Below are 25,499 nucleotides of genomic sequence, written 5' to 3'. Positions count from 1 at the left end.
AGGTAATACTTGTGTGTTTCTGTCCTCATCTAAATAAATGGTGGTTTTTTTTGGCTATGCTTTCTTTTCTGATCAATTTTCAAGCTTTTGCTTTGTACGCTGTTGTTAAATCTTGAAGTTTTTATGTTGATAAAACTTTGGCTAAATCTTATATGATATACATCTAAAGTCTATAAGAGAAAATGCCTTACAGGTGCTTGTTAGATGTATGTATCACTAACGCTGATAACTGTCATTCGAACAATAGCTAAGTTTATAAATGATTGCCGTCTGTCTTAGGAGACGATCGTGTGAAATAGCTTTATATGGAAGAAAACATTAAAATGGCCGCATTTAGATATTTGAAGGGGGAGTATGTGCCTTATTACTGATTAGCATTGCTTTCCTGAAATTACCTACACTTTCTTATCACTGGTTTGATAAACATACAAAACACTGCTTTGAGCTCCAGTGAAATATTTATAAAATAGTAGTAGGACCGTTTTGCAGTGGCTTGTCTGAGTTCAAGGACAGTATCTTAAGTGCTTTAAAAGAATATTTTCCAGTGCTTTAGTGAGTAAAAACTTGGTGATGCCTTGTGGAAAACTGTGGATCTTACGTAAGCATGGAACTTTTAATTACTCGAAATAATTTTAAGAATTATGATGAATGACAATCTAGGGACTTCTAGTTGATAAACTGTCTTAGAATCTTAAATAGTTTTCAAGTGTGTATATTTGAGGCAGCATAAGGAATAAATTGCAGTTGCCATGATATAACAACTTCTCCAAACTTGTTCTCAGTTTCTCTTTCTCAAAATAATCCTCTGTTTGTTGGGCAATAACTTGGGCAGAAAAGCCAAATAGGTAAAAATACCTGACTGGCTGTGTTGCGGTCCTCTGGTCCTTTCCCAGCTTCTGAATGAACAACTGAGTCGCAAAATGAGGGTCGTGCGCTCCATCAAAAAACACAAGTGGTTCTTTCTGATGGGAGGCACTGAATTTTGAAAGCCAGGAGCTCTACCCGTTTCTTTCTGCTGTTACAGAATAAGGCCAGCAGTTGTTTCCCTTGACAGTCCAAAGCTGGCGCTTGCCAGAATGAAGTGCCCAACAGTCATGCTGGTGCTCTGCTCTGAACTGGATTGGGAAGTCCTTGTGGTAAAACTGATACATCAGTGGAAACGTTTCTGTTTGGCACAAACAGCAGCAGGTGCTGTGTTTCCAAGTGTTACATGCATATGCTGTACTCCCGAGCATCACTGGAGCGGCTTCCCTTTGAAGATATAGCTATGTGCTATTTTGGCACTCATTCCCATTGCATGGCCTTTAATAACTTCCTATACTCTTGTGAAAAGATTTGCAGAAAGATCTGACATAAATCTCTCTTTTGTTAGATGCTCCCTTTGCCTGTTTTTGTGGACTACTTGTATCATTGTTGTTCTTAAAGGATTAATGGATCTGCCACTTTAGTTTGAACTTCTTCCGTTCACTTTCCATAAAGATGTGACAAAAGAGAGGAGAAAGAAAAGCTTTTATTTCTGTATTGCCCTTTGGAAGAATAAATGAAGTTCTAATATGAAACTGAAATTTACGGTGAGGTTTTCAAAGTGGAAGTCTAGGGTAAGCAATCCTTCCCAGCCATCTTGCTGACATCTGCCTTTGCTGCTGAAGTAAAACAGCCCACTCAGTTCAGATGGCTGTGCTCATGTCTGGAAAGGAGCAGAGTGGTTAAGAACCTCACCTAATCATTTGAAGAATTTGTTGAATCACTTGGAGTCCAGCAGATATTCCTACCAGACCAAGTTGTCCTTGTGCTTGAAAATGGAACCTTCGTAAACACATTTAGGATTGTCTTCAGTTTGAGCACCAGTAGCTCTGTCTGCCTGTTGGAAATTTGTTTGAGATTTTACAGAGGGTTAAGGAGTTCAATATGCTTTACAGTTAACAGGTACAAAGCTTCAGGTAGACCAAAGAGGTGGCAGAGATCTAGAAATAAAATTTTACGCTAAATGAGTTAACAATATTAACAATAACATGGTATTTTGAAGTGCCAGAAGTCAAGCTCTGTCCATGAATTTTTTAGCCAAGGTTCCTGTAGGCTGATACAGTGTATGCTACGGTCATCTCAGCTGTGTAAACAAGGTAAATTTTTAGTGTAAGTATAGTCTTGATGTCTTGGTGTAGGCTGCAGAGAGTGGGCCTTTGATTAGCAATGAGGGAGGAGGCGTTTTTGGTTGTCACCAAGGGCAGAATCCTGGTGATTAAATTGTTCGAACTGTTGAGTGCTTCACAGGAACTTTAGTTCTTCAAGATGTATTTGCCTTTCTGCTTACAAATTTGCTGCACATGACAGTTCACATCTCAGTAGAAGATGATGCATTAAATCTGGTCTTTCTTTTTGCTGGATTTAAAAAGTGGAATCTGGGCAGAGTATCTTAAAGAACCACAGGCAGGGTGGATTAAATTGCTTCTCCTTTTTTGCCTTTTTTCTTGCATTTTTGTAGAGTGGTACAGGGGGTAGTATAACTAATAAGCAGACAATATTATTTGAAGTGGGAAAATAAGTGATATACCTCAACCCATGGTACATGGTCTATTACCTGTTTGGAGTGTGAACTGACATAAAGCAATCCACGGCTGAGTGAGCATAGTATTTAATTTACCTACCTCACAAGTTGCTATAAACTTCAGTACCATTAGCTGCCTCCTCTGTCTCTGACTGCCCACCACAGTGCTCCTAACTATCCGTACCTCACTTACCTGCTTGGTATAAAGGTGTGAGGTCTGACCACTCATCACCAACCCTGTATCTGCCCCTTGGTGAACTTGCTAATAAGTGTTTTCCTCTTATCTGCCTTATTTAACAATTTTCAATGAATGAAGCATGTTTAGGACCTCTACCCTTTTAGCAAAATTAGCTGAAATTGTTCTACTACTTTTGAAGTATTATTAGTAAGGTTCACACAATAAATTGTCTCTTTTTTTTCCTTGGGAAACCCAGCTTTGAAAAGTAATTTTGAAAGGATTTGATTGTTCAAGGATTCCTACAAGATCTTTCGGAGTCCTTGCAGAACAAAATCACTTGTTTGTATAAGCAATTGGTTTATGTTTTTAAAAATGTGCTTTGTGTTTGATATCATACATGGATGTACTATATCTATCAAATAACATTTTAGATTTTAGAGAGCAAGTGATATTTTAGAATCAACATATCAAAAGGATTTACTTTTCAGTAAACTTTTGCATATTGTTCTCCTTCTCGGAGACTAACGCTTCACTTGGGTATGGTTCTTCTAGCTGCATGTGTGCTTAGCTTTCTCCTGTATTAGATTACAGAACTGTACTGGACATGTCCAGAAATCTGTGATAGACAGGTGCAAATTGCAAGTTAGCACTAAACTACATTACTGATTGTGCCTAGTCAGTAATATGAAATGTTCCAGGCTGCTGAAAATATATTCAGCTGAGATTTGCTGAAACTCAAAGGTAGATTATATGAAGAAATTTGAAAATGTTAGTAAATCAGCATCATTTGCTGGCTGATGAGATGCATTGCTGCCTTTCTCATCAGGACAGGCACACTACTGTGAGAAATGCTGTACAACCACATTTCAAAGGAAAGATTATTTGCATGGTTTATGGTCCTCCAAGAAAACACAGAACAAAAGCTAAGACAACATAAAAGTGCTGTACAGGGAGTTCTTCCTTGTAGTCTTTACAACAGCTACTATAATTGGACCCCATTTGGAGCTAGGTTGGTCTTTGGTCATTTCTGTAATTAAATATTAAGCTTAACTTCAGAAAAACTTTCCTGACTTGAAGTGTAAGGTTTTTTCTTGTTTTAACAAGAAAAATACTGGAACAATTAAGTGTGACTTCTGGGTTTGGAGTTAACACGTCAGTTGTATAAATCATGCTGATAGAGATTATTAATCTCTAGTCGTTCTTTGTGTGCATTCAATTTGCTCTGTTGATAGATGTTTATAAGCAGTTTTGCCTTTTCCCCTGCTTCCAAGTAATTTGTTTCTTTATCTCTTTTTCTTTTCTTTTAGAATTCTTGTCAATGTTCAACATCTATTTTTCTGTCCTGTTTCCTAACATGATTTGGTTTCCCGTCTTTTGAACTTGTGCATTTTCAGGCTGTTGTGTGTCCCTGGTGTAGGGTTGTTCCTTATACATAGAGGTAAAAATGGGTGACTGTTCACCTCCAGGTTGGCTTTTATCTGAAGTTCACAAAGGGGTATGATAACCCTTTGTGGCACCCAGGAATTCACTATCCTCAGCGTAGATAAGAAGTGTGGTGGACACAGAAAGGTCATAGGAGCTCTTAACGCGCGCGCACACACACACAAAAATCTTATTTCTTCAAAGAACAGATGTTGTGAACTGGCAAAATTTAAGTCTGATTGTGAAAGTGATCCTCTGATCCTAGGGTTAAGAAATAACATTAATGAAGGCCCTAGGAAGTGGCAGAAGATGGTGACAGTACAATAAAGGCAAGGCGTGAGGCTGGGTGCTAGGTTGTGCCAAGCTTTGAAGACTATGTGATGCCAGTGTTGTGTAACTATGAGAACGTTCCGCCAGTTTTTAGCTATTAGAGGACCAGTTCACCACACTCATGGGAGACTTCCTGGATTATAACTACTATTGCATTAGCTGAATAGGTATGGAACATACATATTTTGTGTAGGTAAGAAATACAGCCTTTATGGGAGTATCTCAATGTCATGCATAGGTAGCTTGATGACTCTTTTAGACTTTTATCATCAAGTGAAATACCACTTGCTTGTTTTCTTTAAAATGCCCTTATGTATTACATCCTGCTTCAGTGGTACCTTGATTTGCCTACAGAAAGTACTAGATGGAATGAAAGTAGCGTGTGGCCGGCAAGTCCTGCCCTTGCAGAATATAGGTTGAATTCCTAGGACTGCAGTAATGGTGTCATTTGAGTTCTTTTACTTCTTTTAAAGCTACTTTTGAAAGATGGAAATACCCCATAGGTAAAAGAAAACAAATACTTGCAGTTCCTGGTTTATTTGTTTGTTTAAAGTATTACATTTTAGAGGGCTATGAGGAGCACGGGTTTTTTTGTGTCTGCTTAATTTTGCTTTGTGTCATTTTTATCGTGAGGAATGATGGAGGACCACCTGGAAAGAAATTTAGGTGGGATATTTTTTTCCACGCTCTGGTTCTGTTTTTCATGATCTCACTACTCATGATTTTCACTATCAATTCCTGTCCTTCCTTTGTCCCCGCCTAAAACAAAATCAGTATATATATATTTGAAAGATGCATGTCCAGATTTCCAAAAATTGATTTTGAAAGTTAAATTGGAAATGGGAATTGGTACTCTATTTTCATTTCGATTTAAAAATGATTTAGTTCTAATTTGCATAAAATAAACTTTTTTTTTTTACAGAGACGTGGAGCAATTTCCTATGACAGCTCTGATCAGACTGCGTTGTACATTCGTATGCTAGGTAAGCGTAACAGTTTTTATATTGCAAAGTTCTAATGTTTATGATTGATTTAAAATAATTATTTTTTTATATTTGAGTGTTGAATTCTTAAACTTACCATTCCCTTTCTCCTGGATAATAATCTGATTAGATTCTTTAGAAGAGTTTGGGTGCTTTTGTGTTGACTTGGGTTTTTTGGCTGTCTGCCTTTTTTTTTTCCCTACTGAGTTAACTGTTGTGTCGGATGTTTTCCTCCTATATTAAAAAAAATAGTCTTATAATAACGTAACATGTTTAGTAGAAGTAACGTTTTCCAAGTGACTCATGATTGATCTTTATTTCTGTGATGGATTTATCACTTCTGCATGGTATCCTTCTGGTTAAAACTGTAGCTTAGAGAACGTGTGATAGTTACCACACGCTTTTAAAAACTTCAGTACTGAGGCTATGAAATGATCAAGGTGTTCTTAAAGTAATGATATGATTTTAAACAATACTTCTTTTTGTAATCTGAGAAGATGGCTTGAGAAGGGAAAGGATTCATGACAGGGCCAGTAGTCAACTTACTGAAGAATGTTTCCAGAGTAATAACTAGACAAAGGGTAAAGCCAAATGAAAATGAAAGAACAGTACTGGAGGGGCAAACATCTGGGGGAAGCCCTTTGTGATAGTGGGTACGAAGCAGAAGGAGTTGAGGTCAGTCATTGAGAGGAGAAAGATGCAAAGCTCTTGCAGATCTGGCTGCCGGATTCAGTACTTTCTGCACCTCTTCTGGAGGCTGCTGGTGGTGCAGATGGCGTGGGGACTGTGTATATACTCTAAGTCTGTTTCGCTGCAAAATTATGCCACTTAATTTAAGCCATCTTGAGCTATGATTTTGTGTTGAAATGGACTACGAACGCTTGCTTGGTGTCTCACATGGCTCAATGAACATCAACAGCTACTGATTGTAAATTCTTAACCGGCTCCAACTAAATCAGCCAGAACATGTCTTTTTATGCCCTGAGTCTTTTCAATTTAGTTATATATTGTATGTATTAAAGTCCCCAGAAATTCATAACTGCGTTGTCTATGAATTTCAAGTTGTAAGCTATATGCATGTGTACACATGTGTGTGTATATATATGAATTTATAGCCATAATCTACGTATGTAGGCATATGCGTGCTTCTGTATATATAAATCCAATTTTGACTTAGCATCTTTGCATTTTTGTTTTTCAGTTACTTTTATTTTTAAGTTTGTGAAGTTGTTAATACTACAACTTGACTGTCCACTGAAGGATTTTTGATAAGAGAATGTAATTACTTTGGAGATTTGTTAAGAGGAGGAGGACAGAAGATGCTAGTTTCTAAATGTTTATTGAAAAAGCTGCTCTGTTTTTGTTGTTGGAAATAGGTTTATTTAATTTTCAAAAGTTAAAATAACTTTCACTTTTAATCAATCTTTCTGGAGGATGAACACTAGAATTCTTCAAACTATGATTTTTTTTTTTTTTTTTCTGCTCTAGTCATAAGAATAAGAAAGTAAATTCAGCCTGAGGTAGCTTAGTTTCTTTGATTTTTCTGAATGTTTTTTTAAACTAAATTTTTGTGCTGTAATTAGAAAATACAATTTTTTTTCTGCTTCAAAATCCTAAAAACTGAGTACTTTTAATTCTTAATTATTAATTCTTAATTATTTAATTAATATGTATTAATTTATTTTAAAAATGCACTGATAGGCTTGAATTAAAGGTACTGTAAGTATATGTCTGTGTCTATCTTTTTAAAATTAGTTGGCTAGTGATAAAAACTCAGCTTGTAAGAAAACAATTCTTAATTTCTGGGGAGAATGATCTGGGGTTGTTGTGGTTTTTTTTTTTTTTTTTTTGCTACTTTGGAGTTTAACTGTACCATGAAGTAGTTAGGCCCATCATTTCTGCAGAAGGGTTTGTGATAATGCTCAAGTAAATCTAGAGGAAAGCAGAGCATGGCTTTCTGTGGTTCTTGGTGGCTCTATACACCCGAGGGAAAGATCTCATTTGTTTTGAAATATTTTTTTTGCTATTCTCATAGGCAGAACTGGAATATATTCAGAACATGATGTTAAGTAAATGAAATTTTCACTTGTTCTCTCATTGGAATTATTAGATTATATGATGGGCGCTTGTTAAGAATAGCGTAACTCTTGCTGGCATTCGTTGCTGTTCAGTGATGCTAGCTGCTCAGAGGCACTAAGTCCTTTAAAGGATTGACCTTTACTAACTTCGGCTGGGGGAGGAGAGTACCAACAAGCAAACAAAAAATTGCTCATTGGATGCTTGAATCAGTATGCTAAATTTGTATTACTTTCTCACTTGTTGGTGATGGATTCCCCCCCCCCTCCCCCCGACTGTTGCGTACACTATGCTGTACAAGTTAGCAACTATTTACAGATGTATTACTGTTGTATTTGTAAATGGACTGTAAAAAAGACCAGCCTGAAAGCTGAACAGTTGGAAGCATCGATATGTAGAAATGTTCTTACCAGAGTATATTCGAGAATGACTATATTAAATTAGATTTTTTTCAAGAAATGTGAAGTACTGCATTTCCCATACAGTATTGTCAGGGGTTTAGTTTTGATTTTTTATTTATCTTGGCACACCTTAGCAGACAAAGCTGTAAAGAATCCTTAGCTGTAACTAAACGGGAAGTTAGGCACAGTTGTGAGAGGTTTTGCCTTGTACTTGGTTGATTATTATTCCAAACAGATTATATCTACTATTAAAGTGTACCTCAAGAAGGTGTTTATTTTAGCAGACCAAAAATATAAAGCTAAGGGGATCTAGGACACCTCCCTCTGCCTCTGTTTAGTTGTGCCTAGCCGTAGAGTTGCTTCCTTTATTAACGGAATCCAATGGAAGTTCATTTGCAATGAGTAAATAGAAATTCCTGTGGTATGGCAGTGTTTCCAGGTTCAATTTAAAAGATCAAACTTTAGGGGTACGCAAAATAAACAACTAGCTCTTAAATCTCTTCATCAGCGTCGATATAAACAAACAGTGTTGACTCTTAATGACTCATCTGTCATACCCCATTCCCAAAATATACACTAAGCCACTCCTGAGTGGCTTATTTACTATTTTAAAATACAGATACAGATGCAGCATTGTAGAATTTTTCTTTTAAGACCTTGGAAGGGCTAATATATCTGCGTCACCTCAGTCAGCTACTTCTCTCAGCAACTATGAGGAATTCTCAAAATTTCTTGTAAGTGCTCTGTGTAATCTTGATACATTCTTGATTTTTTTCCTTTGCTTTTCTGGTTTCTTTTTTCCTTCTTGTTTTATATTGCCTGAAAGTCTTGCTACTGTGCATGGGGTGGAAAGAGTGGGGCACTGACTGCTTATATCGGTGTGCATGCACCTCTCAACTACAACTGGAATATTTTACCTTCCTTGAGAGGTCTTGATCACTTCAAATAGAAGACAGTGGAGGCAAGCTACTGTGTAATGCAGGTGCACGCTCTTCTCCGGTAGCAGTTGTTTTGTTGTATTCCTTTTGCTTTAATTCTGGCATATTTGGCTGACCTGTCATCTGTTTCTCCAACAAATATAATAGGAACTTTAATCTATGAAGCTAGTAATTCTTTCTGGAAATCCTGCTCTTCACAACTTCGTGACTTGGGTGGTTTACCTTGAGGTGGCTGTCGTAATTTCTGCTCCCAGCTGTCCTCTGTGATCTCTGAGATTTCTGCCCCTGCTCCAGAAGGCCTCAGCTCCCCAAGCAGCTGCTGCATTGTTACTGTGCCCCACTGGAGTATTAGGGTAGCATGAAGTATGTGCTGTGTAACCCTAACGCACAGGGATGTCAGCTATGGCATTTCAGCTGCCCCGTAAGTATCAGAGCCGTCCTTGCGGTGTGAGCAGGAATCTGAGAGAGGGGTAGGAACTATATCTCAAGGTAAGTTTTGTTACAGTCCTGATTCCTTTTCAGTTTTCAGTTGTAGCTGCAAGCCTCCCTCTTACATTCCTTATTCCACTGTTTCTTCAGTTTTCAGTTGAGTTTCTGCCTGTATGGCCTTTGTCTTAAAAATGCAAGCAATCCTGGTCATGTAGAACTATTCTGGAAAAAAGCTAGTTAAATACTCGGCCAACAGATATTTTGTTGTGTTTGTGCACAAAATCAGACTTTGAAAGGAAGGCTTCGCCTTTTTTAAACCTTTCTCTTGAGTCTTTGGATTCACAGAAACTCCCAAAGAGGGAAAAAAAATTGTTCCTGGAAGTCCACTGTCATTAAGATGCTGAACTTGAATGTGTTCCCCTAAGGAAACAGAGGAGTCTTTTCAGCGTGGCTAAAGAAGAGGCACTTAAGATGAAAACTGTTAGCTTGCTACCACTTCTGCCCCCCCTCACCCCCAAGGAAATTTACCTATAAGCAAGTGGTGCGATCTGATGGTTTCAAAAGATTTTGTAACTGCTTTGATGTTTATTTAGACCTTTTAAAAAAATAAAAACTATGCATAAGTTCTTCTGTTTTAGGTGATGAATTTTAATTATCTTCCAGCTACCATACTAATGATTGGCTCTGAGGTTGGACTTCTGTTGCTGTTTGAAGGAATTATGTAACAGTGTTCTTTTGTCTTAGAAAAATAGTCTTAAACCTGAAATGTCTTGTGCCTTTACCTCTGATGATAAACATGTCTCCTCCTTAAAATTAAATTCTGTGTCATTTCAGAGTCATAGAGTTATAAAAAAACTTGTGCAGAATTTCCCAAGCAAATCAATGCAAATATGTTCTGTCGTGTGCAGGCACAATGATGTGGGTTCATTTGGGATCTGTTGGTCTTTGCAGGCCCGATTAACTGAACAGTGAATGCATAACGATGGTCCAATATTTCTGGATGTTTTGGGCCTAAATATATATATATAGATGCAGTAGAGATTAGTCTCCCTGTGCTAATGGCACATAATTTCATAGTGCACTAATGTGCAGCCAGTTTGATGCTGTTCCTTTTTATGCTTCTATACACATAGACATTTCAAATGAATGTATGGTATCTTCAAATTCCACTTGTACCAATTTTTCCAAGCACATTTGTTGTCAGAAATCTTGAAAAATGCAGTAGTTCCATACAATGATTATGGAGACAGCTCTTCTGCCTTCATTTTGGCCCAGTAGGAATTTCTGCTTTGTTTACTGTGATGAATTCCTGACCTGTAGAAGTGATATCTCTTTCCAGAATAAATCCAAATATATTCTAAAAAAAATCATCCATTTTTGAGACCTTGACTCTTAAAATACCCTCTGCTGCTACCCTGATCAAGGAGAGAGAATTTTAACAACTATTCAATGAAAATATTTTTCTTTCTTTTCTGAGAACTTCTCATTTCATATGTATGCTAATAAATACCCTCATTTTACTTTTATCTTATTACAATTGCCTTTCTAATAGTTTGCCATGTGCATTTTTAGTATATCATTTCTTCTTTTGGCTAACTATTCCTGTAAATATGTTTTAATAATTACTATTAAAAGCAATGTAGTTAGTTGCACTTCTGCATTTCACTTGTACACACTTTTTCTTATTTTCCTACTCCAGAATCCACAACATTGTGGGCTTTTTAAGGGTAACAGGGATACTGTTATTCTGTCTATGCTGTTAAACTAGGTACTTGTAAATAAATAAAAGAACAAAGCAGGGAGAAATTTTCTGGGAATCATTTATCAGATGAACCTGCTTGTTTTGTTATTTGCAGAATTCCGTGTTAGTCTCGAGGTATTTTTCTGTGAACTCTTCCTATGCTTGACACTTTGAACAAGTAAATTGTTCACCAAAACCTAGTTGCACATTGACTGAAACTATTTGGTAATTCACGGTATGGTTGGTAAATTTTGAAAGTTAAGACTGCCTTGAAAACTAACTGTAATTCATCAAAGATATATCACCTTTTTTGTAATTAAAAAAAAAAAAAGCTTAACTACAGAAAACTTTGTATTTTTCTTTTAATTCAGCTGATGAACTCATTCACACAGCTTTACTATGACTGATTTCCCAGATAAATATGAGTGAAAGGTAATGAAAATTGCATTTTCCTCTGTGTAAATTGGTATTTTCATACACAGCTACTAATGCATTTGCCTTTTCCAAAATTTCCTCTCTTTTTCCTTTTTATTCTCTTATTTTGTAAATAAAATTCACCAGTTGCTTGTGCCTAACAGAAGAGTTCTACAATTTGCTGCCTCTGTATTGCCTGGAACAAGACAAGCCTCTTGCACTCTGCTCAGATGAATGCTTGAAACGTTTATAAGTAATATATTGTCAGTGGTCTGAAAAATAATATTTACAGGTAGTGGTTGGGTAACTTCCCCTTGCAGCTCTGTTAAGGCTTTCAGTTTTGAAAAACCAAAAGGAGTAATAACTGAAAACCACATGTATTTGGTATGTTTTTACTGATACGTGAACTTTAGACTTGTTATTTGGGGACCCTTGGGTCTACTTATCTTTTTGTGGTCCTTCCAGTGTGCCTCACAAGATAACATTCATATGAATTGTGTTACTATAGATATGTCAGTGTTTATAGATATCTGTCTCAAGAAGGATACCTATTAAATATTAAAAGTATATTACTGAAGTTTTAGTCAGTGTCTCTAGCTATTTTCCTACTTAAGTTGCCCGCTTCAACGTTACAAATTAGTAGGTTGGAGAAGAAAAGGGAAAAGCACTCTCAAGATGTTCGAATATTATCAGTTGCTGGAAATTAAATAGCTATACTTTTATTTTGTTCTTTTAACATCAATGTTAGTTCCTTGTGTTTAAGTGAAAAATCACTGTGTTTGAAGACAGGAGAATACTACACTTGAAGGATTTTCATAATCAGAAGCCAGAACACTTTCACATCTTGAATTTCACTTTTTCTTTTTAGGATTTGAGGAGGGAAACATTATTGCATTTGATCCTCAAAGTTTTGCGCAAATTTGTAACTGCTAAAGGATTTAAAGTGAAAGCTTTTGATCCAGGTGAACTACTTACATTAATGCATACAATTACCTAATGAAAGAATACTGATCAGCTTTCAGTTGGTAAAATGCATAAGTAGAAATCATCTAGCATGCTCAAAGATTCAGGTTGAAACTAACTGCAGTGCAAAATAGTTTGATAAAATTTTAATACTGAGTTTTGGTATTTTAATAGGCTCTTGTGTAATATTCAAACAGCTGAGCACAAGTAAGTAAATGCTAGTGGGAAAATATTCTATTACGTAATATAAAACCATATTGTAACTAGCTTATTTGCTAAAAGCTACCATTTCTAGAAGCTGAATCTTTTTTGTACTGTACAAAATGTTATCGTTTTATGTGTGTTACTGAGGAACAAGTCAACCTTTAATGTTGTTGTTTCCTGTCATATTAAGGTGCATTTTTTACCATACCGGTGTAGCAAGCTGTTCCTAATTTCATCTGAATGCTTATCACATGCTTCTGGCAACGTATGCTTAGGCAGGAGAGATCTTGACAAGAAAGCATGCGATTGCATGTTTAACAAGTCTTCAAACTTTGTTTTGAATTTCACCTTTAAAACAAAAAGCATTGAAATAGGCCTCTTGTTTGAATAACCCTCCTCCTTTAAGTACATGAATCTTTACCCCTCCAGGCTATGTTCATTTGCATTGTATCTCTGCCACTCTTCCACACTTTTATTTCACTCTTGACCCTGTTTCTAGGAGATGTGCGAGTAAGAAGTCGGGCAGGATTTGAAACAGAGAGAAGAGGTTCTCATCCATACATTGATTTCCGTATTTTTCACTGTAAGTATTTAAAAGCAGATAAATGACAAAGGCTTCCATTAATTTTAACTACTGAGCCTCTAAAAAATAAAGTTAGCAACTTATATAGCAAGACCATTTTTTATACTTCTCAGGAAAATCTTTCATGCTACTTCATTACCAAAAATAAAAGAGGAAGATCTCGCTGCTAATTTTTTTTTTCCAATATAGTTTAAGCTCATTGAATTTAGACCTGAATCCCTATGGAAATGAAGACTATCTTATATACAGCTGCTGATGTGTGTGCCGAGTTCTTAGTTGGCAGACATAATCAGTTGAGAAGAATATTTTCCTGCTTTTATAAAGCAGCAGAGGGGCCTGGTCCAGGATGATGTTTGAAGATAATTACAGTAGATGTCAATATTTTTTACCTGATCATAATCAATTAACATTACATATACTCAAACGTGTAGCTAGGACTTAAAGTTTTTGGACCTAGACAAATCTTAAGCGAAGATTAAAGTGTTATAAGAAAACAGCATACTAAATTTTTTTGATTATGTGTTTTAGGAAACATTTTTTTCTCAGAAGTGTTACAAGAAGAGTACTTTTGGATAATTTCACCTTTTTCTCTATATTGTTACGATATGTCAGTAGCTGTTGTAATATAAAAGCTTTAATAACCATACCAATATGCAGCAAAAGTGCAGGTGATTTAAATCTTACATTAATATTACTGGCATAATTTAATTATTAAGTGTCATAAAGTATCTATACAAACATTGTATCAGCACAAGTCCAAGTATTCTGAATGCAATGGAGAGATTTAGAAAAACTATTTCATGGTAACAAGTGTGGTTGCTGTAATTACCTTATTAATAAAAATGAGTGGCAGAAACTGTGCTAATTAATACTCTGATCTTAACCGAAGTTACTCTTTTTAAAAGTAGATCACTAGTGAAATTTAAAACTCTTAAAACTCAGTTTCATTCAAAAGTTAGTATCATAAAATAGGTGAGAAAACAAAGTTTGAAGAGTATGCTACGTTGATTTTTTTCAATAAAGAGGATAAGAATTCTGTCTCAAGTCCTGATAATTCTATTGAGTATAATAAACATTCTCTGTAGAAACAGCATGCAATTTATGAATTACATAACTATGTCTTTTTGTGTGTGTATATATACATGTGGCATTTCATGCTGATACAGGCAAATACTAACAGAAGTATTAAAAGAACTACCTGTTAAAAGGTAGTCATGGATGATATTATTGCTGTTGTCAAATTAACTGTATTTTCTATGGTACTCATCATGCTGTTTCTTTCCATCCTTATGATTGTGCATCAGACGGATCATGACTAATCAGGAAAAGGATTTTCACACCCTTTCTTCTTGTCCCTACTTGTTCAGGCACAGGCACCAGCTTTTAGCAACATCAACTGTGGTGTCTGATGACAGCAAAGAATGTTGCTAGGAGGCCCAAAAAATTCTTTGGCTATAACTTCCCTCTGGAGTCAGCTGCTGTAGCAGTTTTCAGAGTTGTCATATTATAGTCAGATTTTTTTTTTTTTTTTTTTTTTGCATTTCAGGATTGTGGCCTGTTGCAGCATAGCTCTTTGACTTAAGGCTCCTGCTATTTTATGGATTTTCTTTCAAAGTCACTAAGTAATTCAGCCCCATCTCTCACCATATCACTAGATTAATTTACATAAATCTTGTGGTTTTTTTTAAATCAGCAAAATGTTTTCTTTTTCTCTGCAATGCTAATTGAGTCCTGATCAGTGTTTCCTTAATCGTTTTAAACAAAGAGTTTTAGTATTGTCCTGTCAGACTGTGGGTAGAGAGAAGTTGTGGGAATCAGACTAGACCTCATTTTTAGGATCTTCTTCCTGCCCTCCCCTGCTAAGTCCAGAAGGATTTTGCCACATAGAGCTACATGGCTGAAAAATGTTCACCCATATGAGCAATAGACAGCATGTGACAGGAGCCAGCCGAGCCAGCCGGCACTTCTTTCCTGGGGGCAAAAACTGGACTGGAAGGGGTCTCTTCTGCAGCTGAGGCAGACTAAACCATCTGAATATTGGCTTCCTACCCCCCGCCCCCCCCCCCCCCGAGCTGCATACTGAACATCAGTAATGCATGGGTATGCTTCCTTCATGGTGTTTGTGAAGTTTTACTGTAACTTTCTTCTATTATTCGCTAACTTTACTCTGTGGTTCTAAATATTTCTCAACGATCATTGCTTACTTGTTTTGCAGATGACTTAATATACTGGCTATCATTCACAGTGTGGAAGCATTATTGCCATTTTGTATTTCGCTTAGCTGCCTTTTGTTGTTCAGCATTATTTTCTTTTTCTGTCAATGATGTTTTGTGAAGAAGTTGAATGTCTTTCAGAAAGTCCAGCTAATAATCTGACCGGTTCTCTTTCACCAATATTTTATTAATAGGCTCTTACCCAATATTTTATTGGTAGTTTTGAAGAGTATTGAATTTTAAAGGCACTACTCTATTTTCAGGAAGCTACTGGGTTTTTGTTTGTGATTTTCTTTTTTTTTAATAATCACTTCTGTTTCATAACATTATTTTTACTTGCAACTTCAACTAGTGTTACCAAAGTAAAGTTTGTTAGCATTTAGTTCTTAAGACCACTACTGTTTCTACTTAAGAGTTTTAAACTCAGTGTTGGCATCTTAATCCTGGAGTTCTGTAACTGGCACGTGAATATTCAGGTTTCTAAATTGGCTACAAGTGTTCTCAACAATAACTTCTAGGAAATTAAATTTTAAAGTGATTGTTGGAAAAATATCTTTATTGCGGTTGCTGGAGATGGTGGTATGGGAGTCATATCTGAGGATTATTAAATGCTGGATTTGACTGATAATCAAACTAAATTTGTTGGGTGGTAGTTTTCCTTCTATATTATCTGTTGTTCCAGAAGCCTCATTTTTATAGCTAGTCAAAGGAACTAGCCAGGAGGAATTGCAGATGTTTGTTTCGACAAGACTGCTTCCCAGTGAATGGGGAAAGTCAGGACTGTATTCTTCATGTTGGTAATTGGCTAACATCAGGACATCAATTAGTAGTTTTTCTGTTACTGTGGTCTGATTATGTCTGTGTGGGACCATGGGCATAAACTCAAGTTAGCAACTAAAAGCTGCCATTTCTGGAGAGGAGAGAGCAGCCACATAAATTTCTTCCTCAGAAGTAAATTTTTACCTTAAGTATAATGGTTTGATTTTGTTCAATGGATGTACATGTTTCACAGTTGCACAGTAAATTGCATACATTTATGCTACTTTGAGATCTGGCAAAGATGTCAGCATCTGCTGTTTGCAATGTTGTTTTGAACTTTCCAATTTTCTCTCACAAATCATTGGAAAAGGTTTACCTTGGACAGTGAATTTAGACCTCCCTTGGGTGAGAGGCAAGAAGTCAAAGAAGAGAGAAGAGTTCAAATCCGAATTGATTGTCTTAAACAATTTGGAAAATATTTGTGTAACAGCGCCTGATCATGCTTTTGACAATACCTTGTAGAGGTTGAGATAAAATGAGCATCACCCAGATGAAGTTTAATGACCTTTTTTGTCTCAGGAAAACAGAGGAATTTACCTAGCTGAATCTGGTTAAGAGTTCAACAGTCTACGGTGAAGAACGGTCAATCAGTTTCACAATGAATAAAGTCATGCAAGAAGATTTCTGTGTGGTCATAGGTTGAATGGAGTATTTGTTTCCCTGTGAAAATACCAGCAGCGAGGAGTGAAAAGCTTGTACTCAAGCGATCTCTCCAAAAGCTGCGTTTCTGGGAAGGATGTGTTCTGAAATTATCATCTAATTATTCACAGACCAGATTGTTCAAATAAATTGTTTTCCTTAATGTGAGAGAAGTTTTGACTTCAGTTTAATGTGGAGAATGCGGTCACACAAGGGGAAGTCACAGAAAATGTCCTAAATACGGCTTTGGCCAAAATAAAACAGTGAAGAAAAACTTGAAGTGAAAAGTGAGCTTGGTTAAGGAAGATGTCAGGCTAAAAGCTTCCAATTGAGAATACAGGACGGATTTTTATTCTGTTTTCTTTTGCTATCCTAGATGGTTATTTTACCTACAATTTCTTACTTTCAAATTTCTGTAAAGCAGCCTGTGTGCTCTGGGGTCTTGCACTGGTAGACCTCAATGTTTTATTGCTGAGGTAGGTTTGACCTTAGAAGACACAGCCACATTCTAGGTTGGTTTTTTGGGTTTATTTTGCTTTTCTTTAGAACCTCTCCAATGTGTCTCTTCTCCAAGTAGTTTATTTTGAAAGGCTGTTTTTTGGGGGAGTTGTTTCCATGGTTTGTTGTTTGTTTGTTTGTTTTTGTTTTGTTAATGCTGGACAATTTGGCATAATATATGTGAGAATTCTTCTGATTTCATCTTTCCTCCCAGTTTGACTTTTCTGTTGACAGTCCTACGGACTCTTAAAGGATGTTATTTTCCTGTCAGCCACAATGTGTTATTTTTAAATTCTTCCTTCGTTTCTGGGGGTGAAAAATAGCCAAAGAGGATTGCTTGGTGGTTCAGTTGTTCCATTGCTGTAGAGCTGAATAATTCTAGAACACCGAAGAATGGTGTTTTTTTGAAAGACATCAAGAAAACGATCTGGTCGTGGTCTGGAATATATTATCCTTCTTTTGGGAAAAGAGTTGAACTGTTATGTGTCGTGTACTTGTTTGTTCTTCAATAGCATCAATATCTTGATTAACACAGCATAAACCATTTTTGTAAGGGCTATATGTGTATTCTGATGATATTACTCTAAATATTTTGCTTCAGTGAGGTTTGTTAGCTCACGCTATACTGTTGTGAGGTACAGAGTTGCCTTGCCCACTGGGTGGATTCAGGTGAAAAGAAAAAAAAGATACCCAACTGCAGGATTGCCTGAGTTATGATTCAGTAAATGGGGAGAGGAGGAATATGCCTTGTATATACTGTTTCCTAGTCCTAATGTTACGCGGTCCAGCACAGGAATGGCATTGTTCGATTTACTCAGTTTTGCATTCTTCTTGAGGTGTTTACAGAGACATTACGGGGAGCCAAAATTCAAAAGAATTATACGGTCAGAATCCTTTAGATATATGTTCAGTGTTTTCTTTACGCTTTTGCTGCTGTATTATTTTAAAGGCTTACAGTGCCACTGGAGAATTAGCATTTAATTTGTACTGAAGCAGTCTAATCCCCGCACTTCGAGTGTTTTCTCTCAAATTAGCTCTGCTTTGAGCAGAGGATTGGACTAGAGGATTATCAGAACTCTCTTCTGTCTCTTCCAGCCTCAATTATTCCACTATTCCATGGCTCTCTAGTTTGCTAAAGCAGTATTTCATTCTGTAAGATCTTTCAGGAAAGGAGTTATCTTTGGTGGTGGTGTTGCCTAGCAGTTGCCCTCCATGAGGGGTGATCTGTTGAAAACTACCAGAGTTTTTCTAGAGTTGTGGTACTACTAGAGTTTCTTGAAACTTAACAAAGTTTTCTGACTCCAGTCAACAGACACTTGCAAAGCCATGTTTATTTAACTAATCCGTAACTCACAGCATATTTTCTGGTGACCGTTATTATTTGGAAAAAATGTATGAATGTGTATATAAATACATATATATGATATGTTAAAAACAAAACAGTCTGGCTTAGGTTTTTTTAAGCAGAAGAGGGGGTATAGTGCCTTACAGTGACACTAAGCAGGGCTTCAGAGTGGTTCGACGGAAGACGGGAAGTGTAATAAAGTAATTTAGACACCAGTAATCTTTATGTAACTTAAAAATCCTTGCTGTAATTATATCGTCCAAACAAAATCATAGTTTTATATAAGACTTCAGTACTGAATGTCTTAAAAGTACTTTAAAATGTAAATCATGAGTGGAAAACTTTAAGAGGAGCTAAATAATAAGACTTTTTTATTTAATGTGCACAGCTCAAATATGCTAATCTAATGGTTTGATGGGAGTAGATGTGAAATTAGAATGCTTATGGGTCCCTCTAGTGGTGTGAAATGCTAGATAATACTTTCAAACTATTCATAAATAGAAAATGATTTGTATCCTGGAAAACCTTAGAAATATGGTTATACTTGGCATGTGCAATTGAATATTTCTTTCAAATCTATATATTTACATGTAGTGGAAACTTTCAAATATTATTTCAGGTTTGGTGATGGTATATGCTATGTAAAAAATGATAAATGTGTAGTTGAGTTTAATATGGAAAAATTGTGAGAGATTAATTCCGTGAAGATATTTCCTTAAATTTTTTAGGAAAAAAGCTCCTCCGGTGGACCTACACACCTCAAACTTCAGGTTTCGTGCTCAAATGTAAGAAAGATCCATCCTCTCAAATATATATATTTTTTTTTTAATTTGTTTTTCTCTTAGTGGCAGGGATGCCCAAGATCCTTGGTTAAGCTCTTTATAGTGGTAATACCAAAATTCAGTTATTTTTATCATGGATAATTTCCTATTTACTTTTTGGGCTGTAGCAGGGAAGAAATGGAGATATAGTTCTTATGCTGGGTAAGCATTGTTTTGACCAGGACCCCATCAGAGACTGAGAGCCTTTATCTTTGCATTAAAAGAAAGTTGAAGCATTTTGCTAGGATTTAAGACTTTTATTAATAAAAAATTAAACCAAACTATAATTAAGTTGTCATTCTTCCTTTTGTTATCTGTCTTTACGATATGAAAGATGCAAAAATACTGAGAATAAATCTATCAGTATATTCTGATTTTGTGATTGTCACTTATTGTGTATTTTTCTTTCAGCATGAGAAAAAGAAATACTTAATATCTCTGTGAAATGTGATAAAATTATTTTTTTAAGTTTTCATGAAGTACAACACTTAAAAGATTGGGAGTGGGAAGAGATTAAAATAAGTGTCTTGGAATACAGATGAAATCTGTTGCATGAAGACAACTTGCGTTATTTTATTTTCTTTCTGTATATGCATAATTTTAGCAAAATAGCTGACATTAGTAAACAGAATTATTCCTTTTTTTCTTTTAGAGAAAGGCATTTTTTATTCTACCGGCTATACTTAAGATGCTTAGAAACAATAATATAATCATTTTAATAAAAAACCTTGGAAGTAAAAAAATACTTTATGTGATATTCTAACTTTAAGTAGGGCATGAAAAGAAGGCAAGAAGAATATCATAGGAGAGCTGCTGCCGTCCAGGCACAAAGACCTACAGTTACAGTCCTCTGGTTCATTGCATCAAAGGCACTTCTGAATGAAGGCTGGAGTTTGCTTCTTAACATGCCCAACAGCCTGACTTTGCTTTCTTTCCCTTTCAGTTCTCAAGACTGTAAATGTCAAGTACGTTTATTTTCTCATTCATTTTGTCCTTAAGCTGTCCTTATCTCTTAAGAGCAAATGGTCACTATTGGATATTAGAAAGGCATTTAGCACACTGAAAGCCTGAATGAAATGAAGGACGTTTTGGCTGGGAGGAGGGATGTTTGTGCAGCATGCTTTTTCTTGAGCAAATGTAACTCTTCACCTTCTTCTTTCCATTACAAGTACATTGCTGAACCTTTGGTAGGGTCTCTGAAATTAGCATCTCGTTTCGTGACTCATGACAGAAGAGAGTAGGCTGACATTCTCTTATTAATCATGCATATAAAGGGAATGAGTCTTCTGCTTGTGTGAGGAGGGAAATACCAAGTTGCCATTGCACAACTGTATCATTTAGTTTACCAGTCCTTCCCATGAACTTGTCTTTGCTGGTCTGCCAGAACATAAAGCGGTTGATTTTTGTGTCCTTCATAATAATCTGTCAGGAAAAGGAAACTGCAAGCATGGATGCTATCAGTGTTCCTGTAGCTTAAGAACCTAGCTCCCCCCCCCCCCCCCCCCCCCAAAGCTAGCTATTTTCTTTTTCAGCCTCCCATTTAAATTAATTACCTGTCAAACCTCCACATCTGACTCACCTATTCTGAATTGTCCTATAGCAAATGTTTAGCTGTTAAAGAGTAATTTGGGTTGGTGTAGTCTCCCTGAATTAGGTGTTCTGGAACTGCAGAGGGCTGGGAGGGCCCAAAATCTCTTTTCTCATTTGGAATTATTTATTATTATTCTGATCACTGCGGATCTAAATGATAGGACGTGGGGTCAAGCTGTTATTTTACCTAACTTGGGCTATATATGTGGAATAAATAGTAGTTCAAAGGGAAAGGCAAAGCCCTGCCCCTGGGGAGGACCAACCCCAGGCACCAGCACAGGCTGGGGGCTGAATGACTGGAAAGCAGCTTGGCTGAGAAGGACCTTCAGGTTCTGGTGGCCACCAGGTTGACCCTGAACCCAGCTGTGTGCCCTTGCAGCAAAGAAGGTAGCTATTGGTATCCTGGGTGATCCTGCCCCTTTATTCAGCACCAGTGAGGCTACACCTGGAGTGCTGTGTCCAAGTCTGGGCTCCCCAGTTCACAAGAGAGATAAACATGCTGCAGAGTCCAATAAAAGGTCAGGAAGATGATTAAGGGACTGATGAGGAAAGGCTGAGAGAGCTGGGACTGCTCAGCCTGGAGAAGAGAAGGCTCAGGGGAATCTCATCAATGCCTGTAAATATGTGAAAGGAGGGTGCAAACAGGACAGTCAGGCTCTTTTCAGTGGTGCCGAGGGCCAGGGTCAAGGGGCACAAACTGAAACATAGGAGGTTCCCTCTGAACATCAGGAAACGCTTTTTCACTATGAGAGTGACCGAACACTGGCACAAGGGTTGCCCAGAGAGGTTGTGGAGTTTCCATCCTTGTAGATATTGAAACCCCATCTGGACATAGTTCTGGGCAAGTGTGGTATAGGTGGCCCTGCTTGAGCAGAGGGGTTGGACCAGATGACCTCCAGAGGTCCTCTCCACCTCAGCTGTTCTGTGATTAGCAGCATTGCTGCCAGGAAAGCTGGAATGAAGTAGGCTTTCTTGTTGTTTGTTTGAATTACATCAGCTGGAGTAGTGCTCTTTTTCTTTTTTTTTCTTCTTTAATTTTTTTTTTTTTAATAAGGGGGAGGAAAAGCAAGATTAATGTGTAAGAGTAGTGGTTTACAAACTATACAAACTGATGATAAGTTAGAGAGTTGAAAAATATTTTTAAGATTAAAAGTAGCATATTACAGAGTGGTGACTGCTCAGCTTCACAGAAAACTGAGTAATTCATTTGCCTCTGTACACACATCATCATCAGAAAAAAATACTGAATCAAAAACATGTGCAACCCCCCCAAATGCCTTATGAACGCAAATACAGGTTGAACACAGGCCTATACTGTCAAATTATGGCACTTCTGTGTTCTACTGTGCACTTGCTGATGAGAGCTGCTGTTGTCTTACCTACATCATACTGTTCTGCTAAAGATTAGCAGGTGGCATCTGTGACAGACCTATTTGTAGCATGACAGTAAAATTAGGTTTTTGTTAACTATAGATCTGTAAAAGAGTACTTATGATCAAGAAAACTACCTGTATTTCCAGAAGAGTGTTGATTTCTCCTTCTTAAATATTTTGTTTCACTGACATTTAGTGAAGTTCCTGGATTCTGTATGTGACTTTGTGGACATTTTAGATCATTTTATGACCTAAATATACCCATTTCATATTATTTGACTTCAAACCTAATGACTTCTGTTCTGAAATTGGGATTTTAAAGGACTGGGTCAAGATTGAGGGGGAAAATCTCCTGACCTGAAACCTAAGCTGCATTAACAGGAGCAGCTGTATCGCTCCCTGCATCTCTCTTCTGCAGGCTGGCATTGCTCAGACCGTAACCTCTTCTTAACAAATGTGGTTAGAAGTATTGGTAGAGTAATGCAGCAAGACAGAATCTATTTATTTGCCTGTTGTACACGTGAACGTTGCTTTATAAGCAACCTTTATCATATGTTGTACACCTGTTCTTGTAACAGGCATATATATATATGTACTAGTGTCTCCACAGGAGGGGCCCTTGGCCTTAATTATGATGATGTTGAAGAAAGGTATTTCATGTGAAGTTGTCTGTGTTAGCCCTTTGAAACTGATAAGTTCTTCAGTATCTTGATGAAGTGTTTCAGGCATGTCTTGAAAGAATATTCCAGTTTTGTCAATGTAGTCTCTGTTTGCGCAGAGTCTTGATATAAAATGCTGCTGCATTTGATTAGGTATTGTATGTTTGCACAATAGTCAATTCTGTTCAGAGGTGTTTTATTAGTGTAAATTGGAAATTAATATATTAATGAATTGATGTAGGACAGAAAGTACATTGGAACTTCTGCACGGAGAAGAATTTATATGGATAAAAACTTTTCACATGTAAAATTAAACTGCTTTCACTAGATATTACCAAGGTTTTTAATTGAGGCTGTTAATAAGGCCACACCTTCCCCTGTACAGTATTTTAGACTGACTTTAAGAACAAAAATTGTAACTGCTTACTTCAACAGTTTCTAATATGCCTTGTTCTTGGAAGGGCAGGAGATCTATACTACAAAGTTGGGCTCGTGTTCGTTTTGAGGATCTGCATTTTTGGAAAAGAGTGTGTTTGCGTTGACTTCCTCACTTAATACCTTTTTTATTTATTTTTTTTTTTAAATCATATGTCATTTCAGGCAGAATGAGGGAATATCAAGATCATTGGCTGACTGTTGGTTATATAAAACTGCTGTTGGGGATACCGCTGAAAATAAAGTAAAGGCTTAGGTTTGGCCTTAAATATTTCAGAATGAAAATGTCTGGCCTGTTGCAAAGAAACTGTAGCTATGTGCAGTTCGATCTTCAGGTTTCTAAAACACTTCATATCAAGTGGAATTGAACACAGGCTAGCATCAGGCATTTGAATAGCTGAACCAGTTAATCTAATTAAAGAAAAATAGTTGGATTAGTCTTTGAAAACAGGCTACAACAATTTTGTGTAGTGTTTTCACTGTACTGGGAAAGGGAATTACACATGCTGTGAAAGTAAATGTGGTACTTGTGGTGCAGAGGAGAGGTTCTGAGCATAATTATCTGCAAGAGCACCAAAATTGAGTGCGTTTAAAATGTTGCCAGTAAAGTTAAAAGAACTTCTGAGCTTTAAAATCTGTGTTAAAGTTATTTCTGTGTGCTCAATACCTACTTGTAGCTCCTGTATCAACACAAAATGACTGATATTCTCTTGCTGGTGTACATATCTTCTGTGATTTGCTAGGGACACAGATTGGATGTGTATATATGTGAGCAGTTTTCCAAAAAGAACTTGTTTGGAATACTGTCTGTGTTTTTACACAATTTCCATAATATTTCTGTCCTTTCAATAAAAGAGTTCCTTAACAAGATAATGTTTTAAATATTTGTTTTTCTTTACAGGATGCTTACATAGGAAACTTTCTTTTCTAAGCCGTGGCTCTGTACTTCCTATTAATAAAAATCTCAGTGGCTGAGACACTTGATACCCCAATGAAAAAAAGGATCACCTTTGTTGTGCCAAAGTTCCCTGAACAGTCTCTTTTTTTGTAAAGGCTTATTAGAGAGAGTATTTATTTTCTTGTTTTTTGTAGCAAATTCTGAAATCGAGGTGTCTGTGTCTGCAAGAAATGTGAGAAGGTTGCTTAGTTTCCAGCGATACCTGAGATCTTCCCGTTTTTTCCGTGGTATCACTGTTCCAAATTCTTCAAACATTTTAGATGATGATTATAATGGACAAGCAAAGGTTTGTTGCTTGATTTTTATTTTCATTTTTAAAGTATGTTTTTAAAAATGTTTGCTAGTATACAACTGTATCTTATGTTAAGAGACAGTGCAGCCAAATACAAATTTTGAGCATGTATATTTTTATATATGTGTGTGTGCGTGTTTGTGTTTGTGTGTGTATATATATGTCTATCTTAGTAAAGTCCAGACAAAATGATCTGGTTTCGAACAAACTCCTTCACCTCCCACAAGTTTACTGGGATGATTTTTAGAGCTCATATGGCTAGCAGTTTTTTAATAACTAGTGAATGGAGGATGCACTGTAACAACAGGAAAAAAAAAATGAAGAAAGAAAAATTTAACTATTTAAGAAGTGTGATGGAGCAATTTGGACAACTATGACCTCCCCCTCCTGTTCCCTTCTTAGTCTAACCTCATTACTGAACATCTGGAAGAGTGACTGCTACTGAAAACTCAATAAAATGCACAAATGTATTTATCCGAAGATTATTATGCCAAACTGACTTTTTCTTTGGTAGGCAATTCTTCTAAAAAAGAAAAGTGTGATAGCTCTAATATACCCACACTGCAGTAAAGCATACGGGGAAGATGGGCACTACTAAAAGAATAGTTAGTTGGATGAGGAGCTAGTGAATTGGGGACAGAGGATGGATA

General features: G+C 36.6%; 1 protein-coding gene across 2 annotated transcripts in view; it reads left to right on the top strand.

Moving 5' to 3' along the window:
* The window catches only part of PDE7A (phosphodiesterase 7A), a gene marked incomplete at its 5' end in the record, with an annotated part of 75,969 nt that overhangs the window by 35,658 nt on the left and 14,812 nt on the right, over positions 1-25,499 (top strand). For both annotated transcript variants that reach the window (XM_082479627.1, XM_082479626.1), the window contains 3 exons: positions 5,398-5,458; positions 13,124-13,207; positions 24,692-24,843. In XM_082479627.1, the coding sequence (XP_082335753.1) occupies positions 5,398-5,458; positions 13,124-13,207; positions 24,692-24,843 (297 nt within the window). The remainder of the gene's footprint in view (positions 1-5,397; positions 5,459-13,123; positions 13,208-24,691; positions 24,844-25,499) is intronic.

The sequence above is a fragment of the Vanellus vanellus genome (assembly GCF_965231255.1).
Source record: "Vanellus vanellus genome assembly, chromosome: 2".
NCBI classification, from domain to species: domain Eukaryota; kingdom Metazoa; phylum Chordata; class Aves; order Charadriiformes; family Charadriidae; genus Vanellus; species Vanellus vanellus.
The sequence above is the reverse complement of the archived record's forward strand: the minus strand, read 5'-3'. Positions and strand labels throughout refer to the sequence as shown.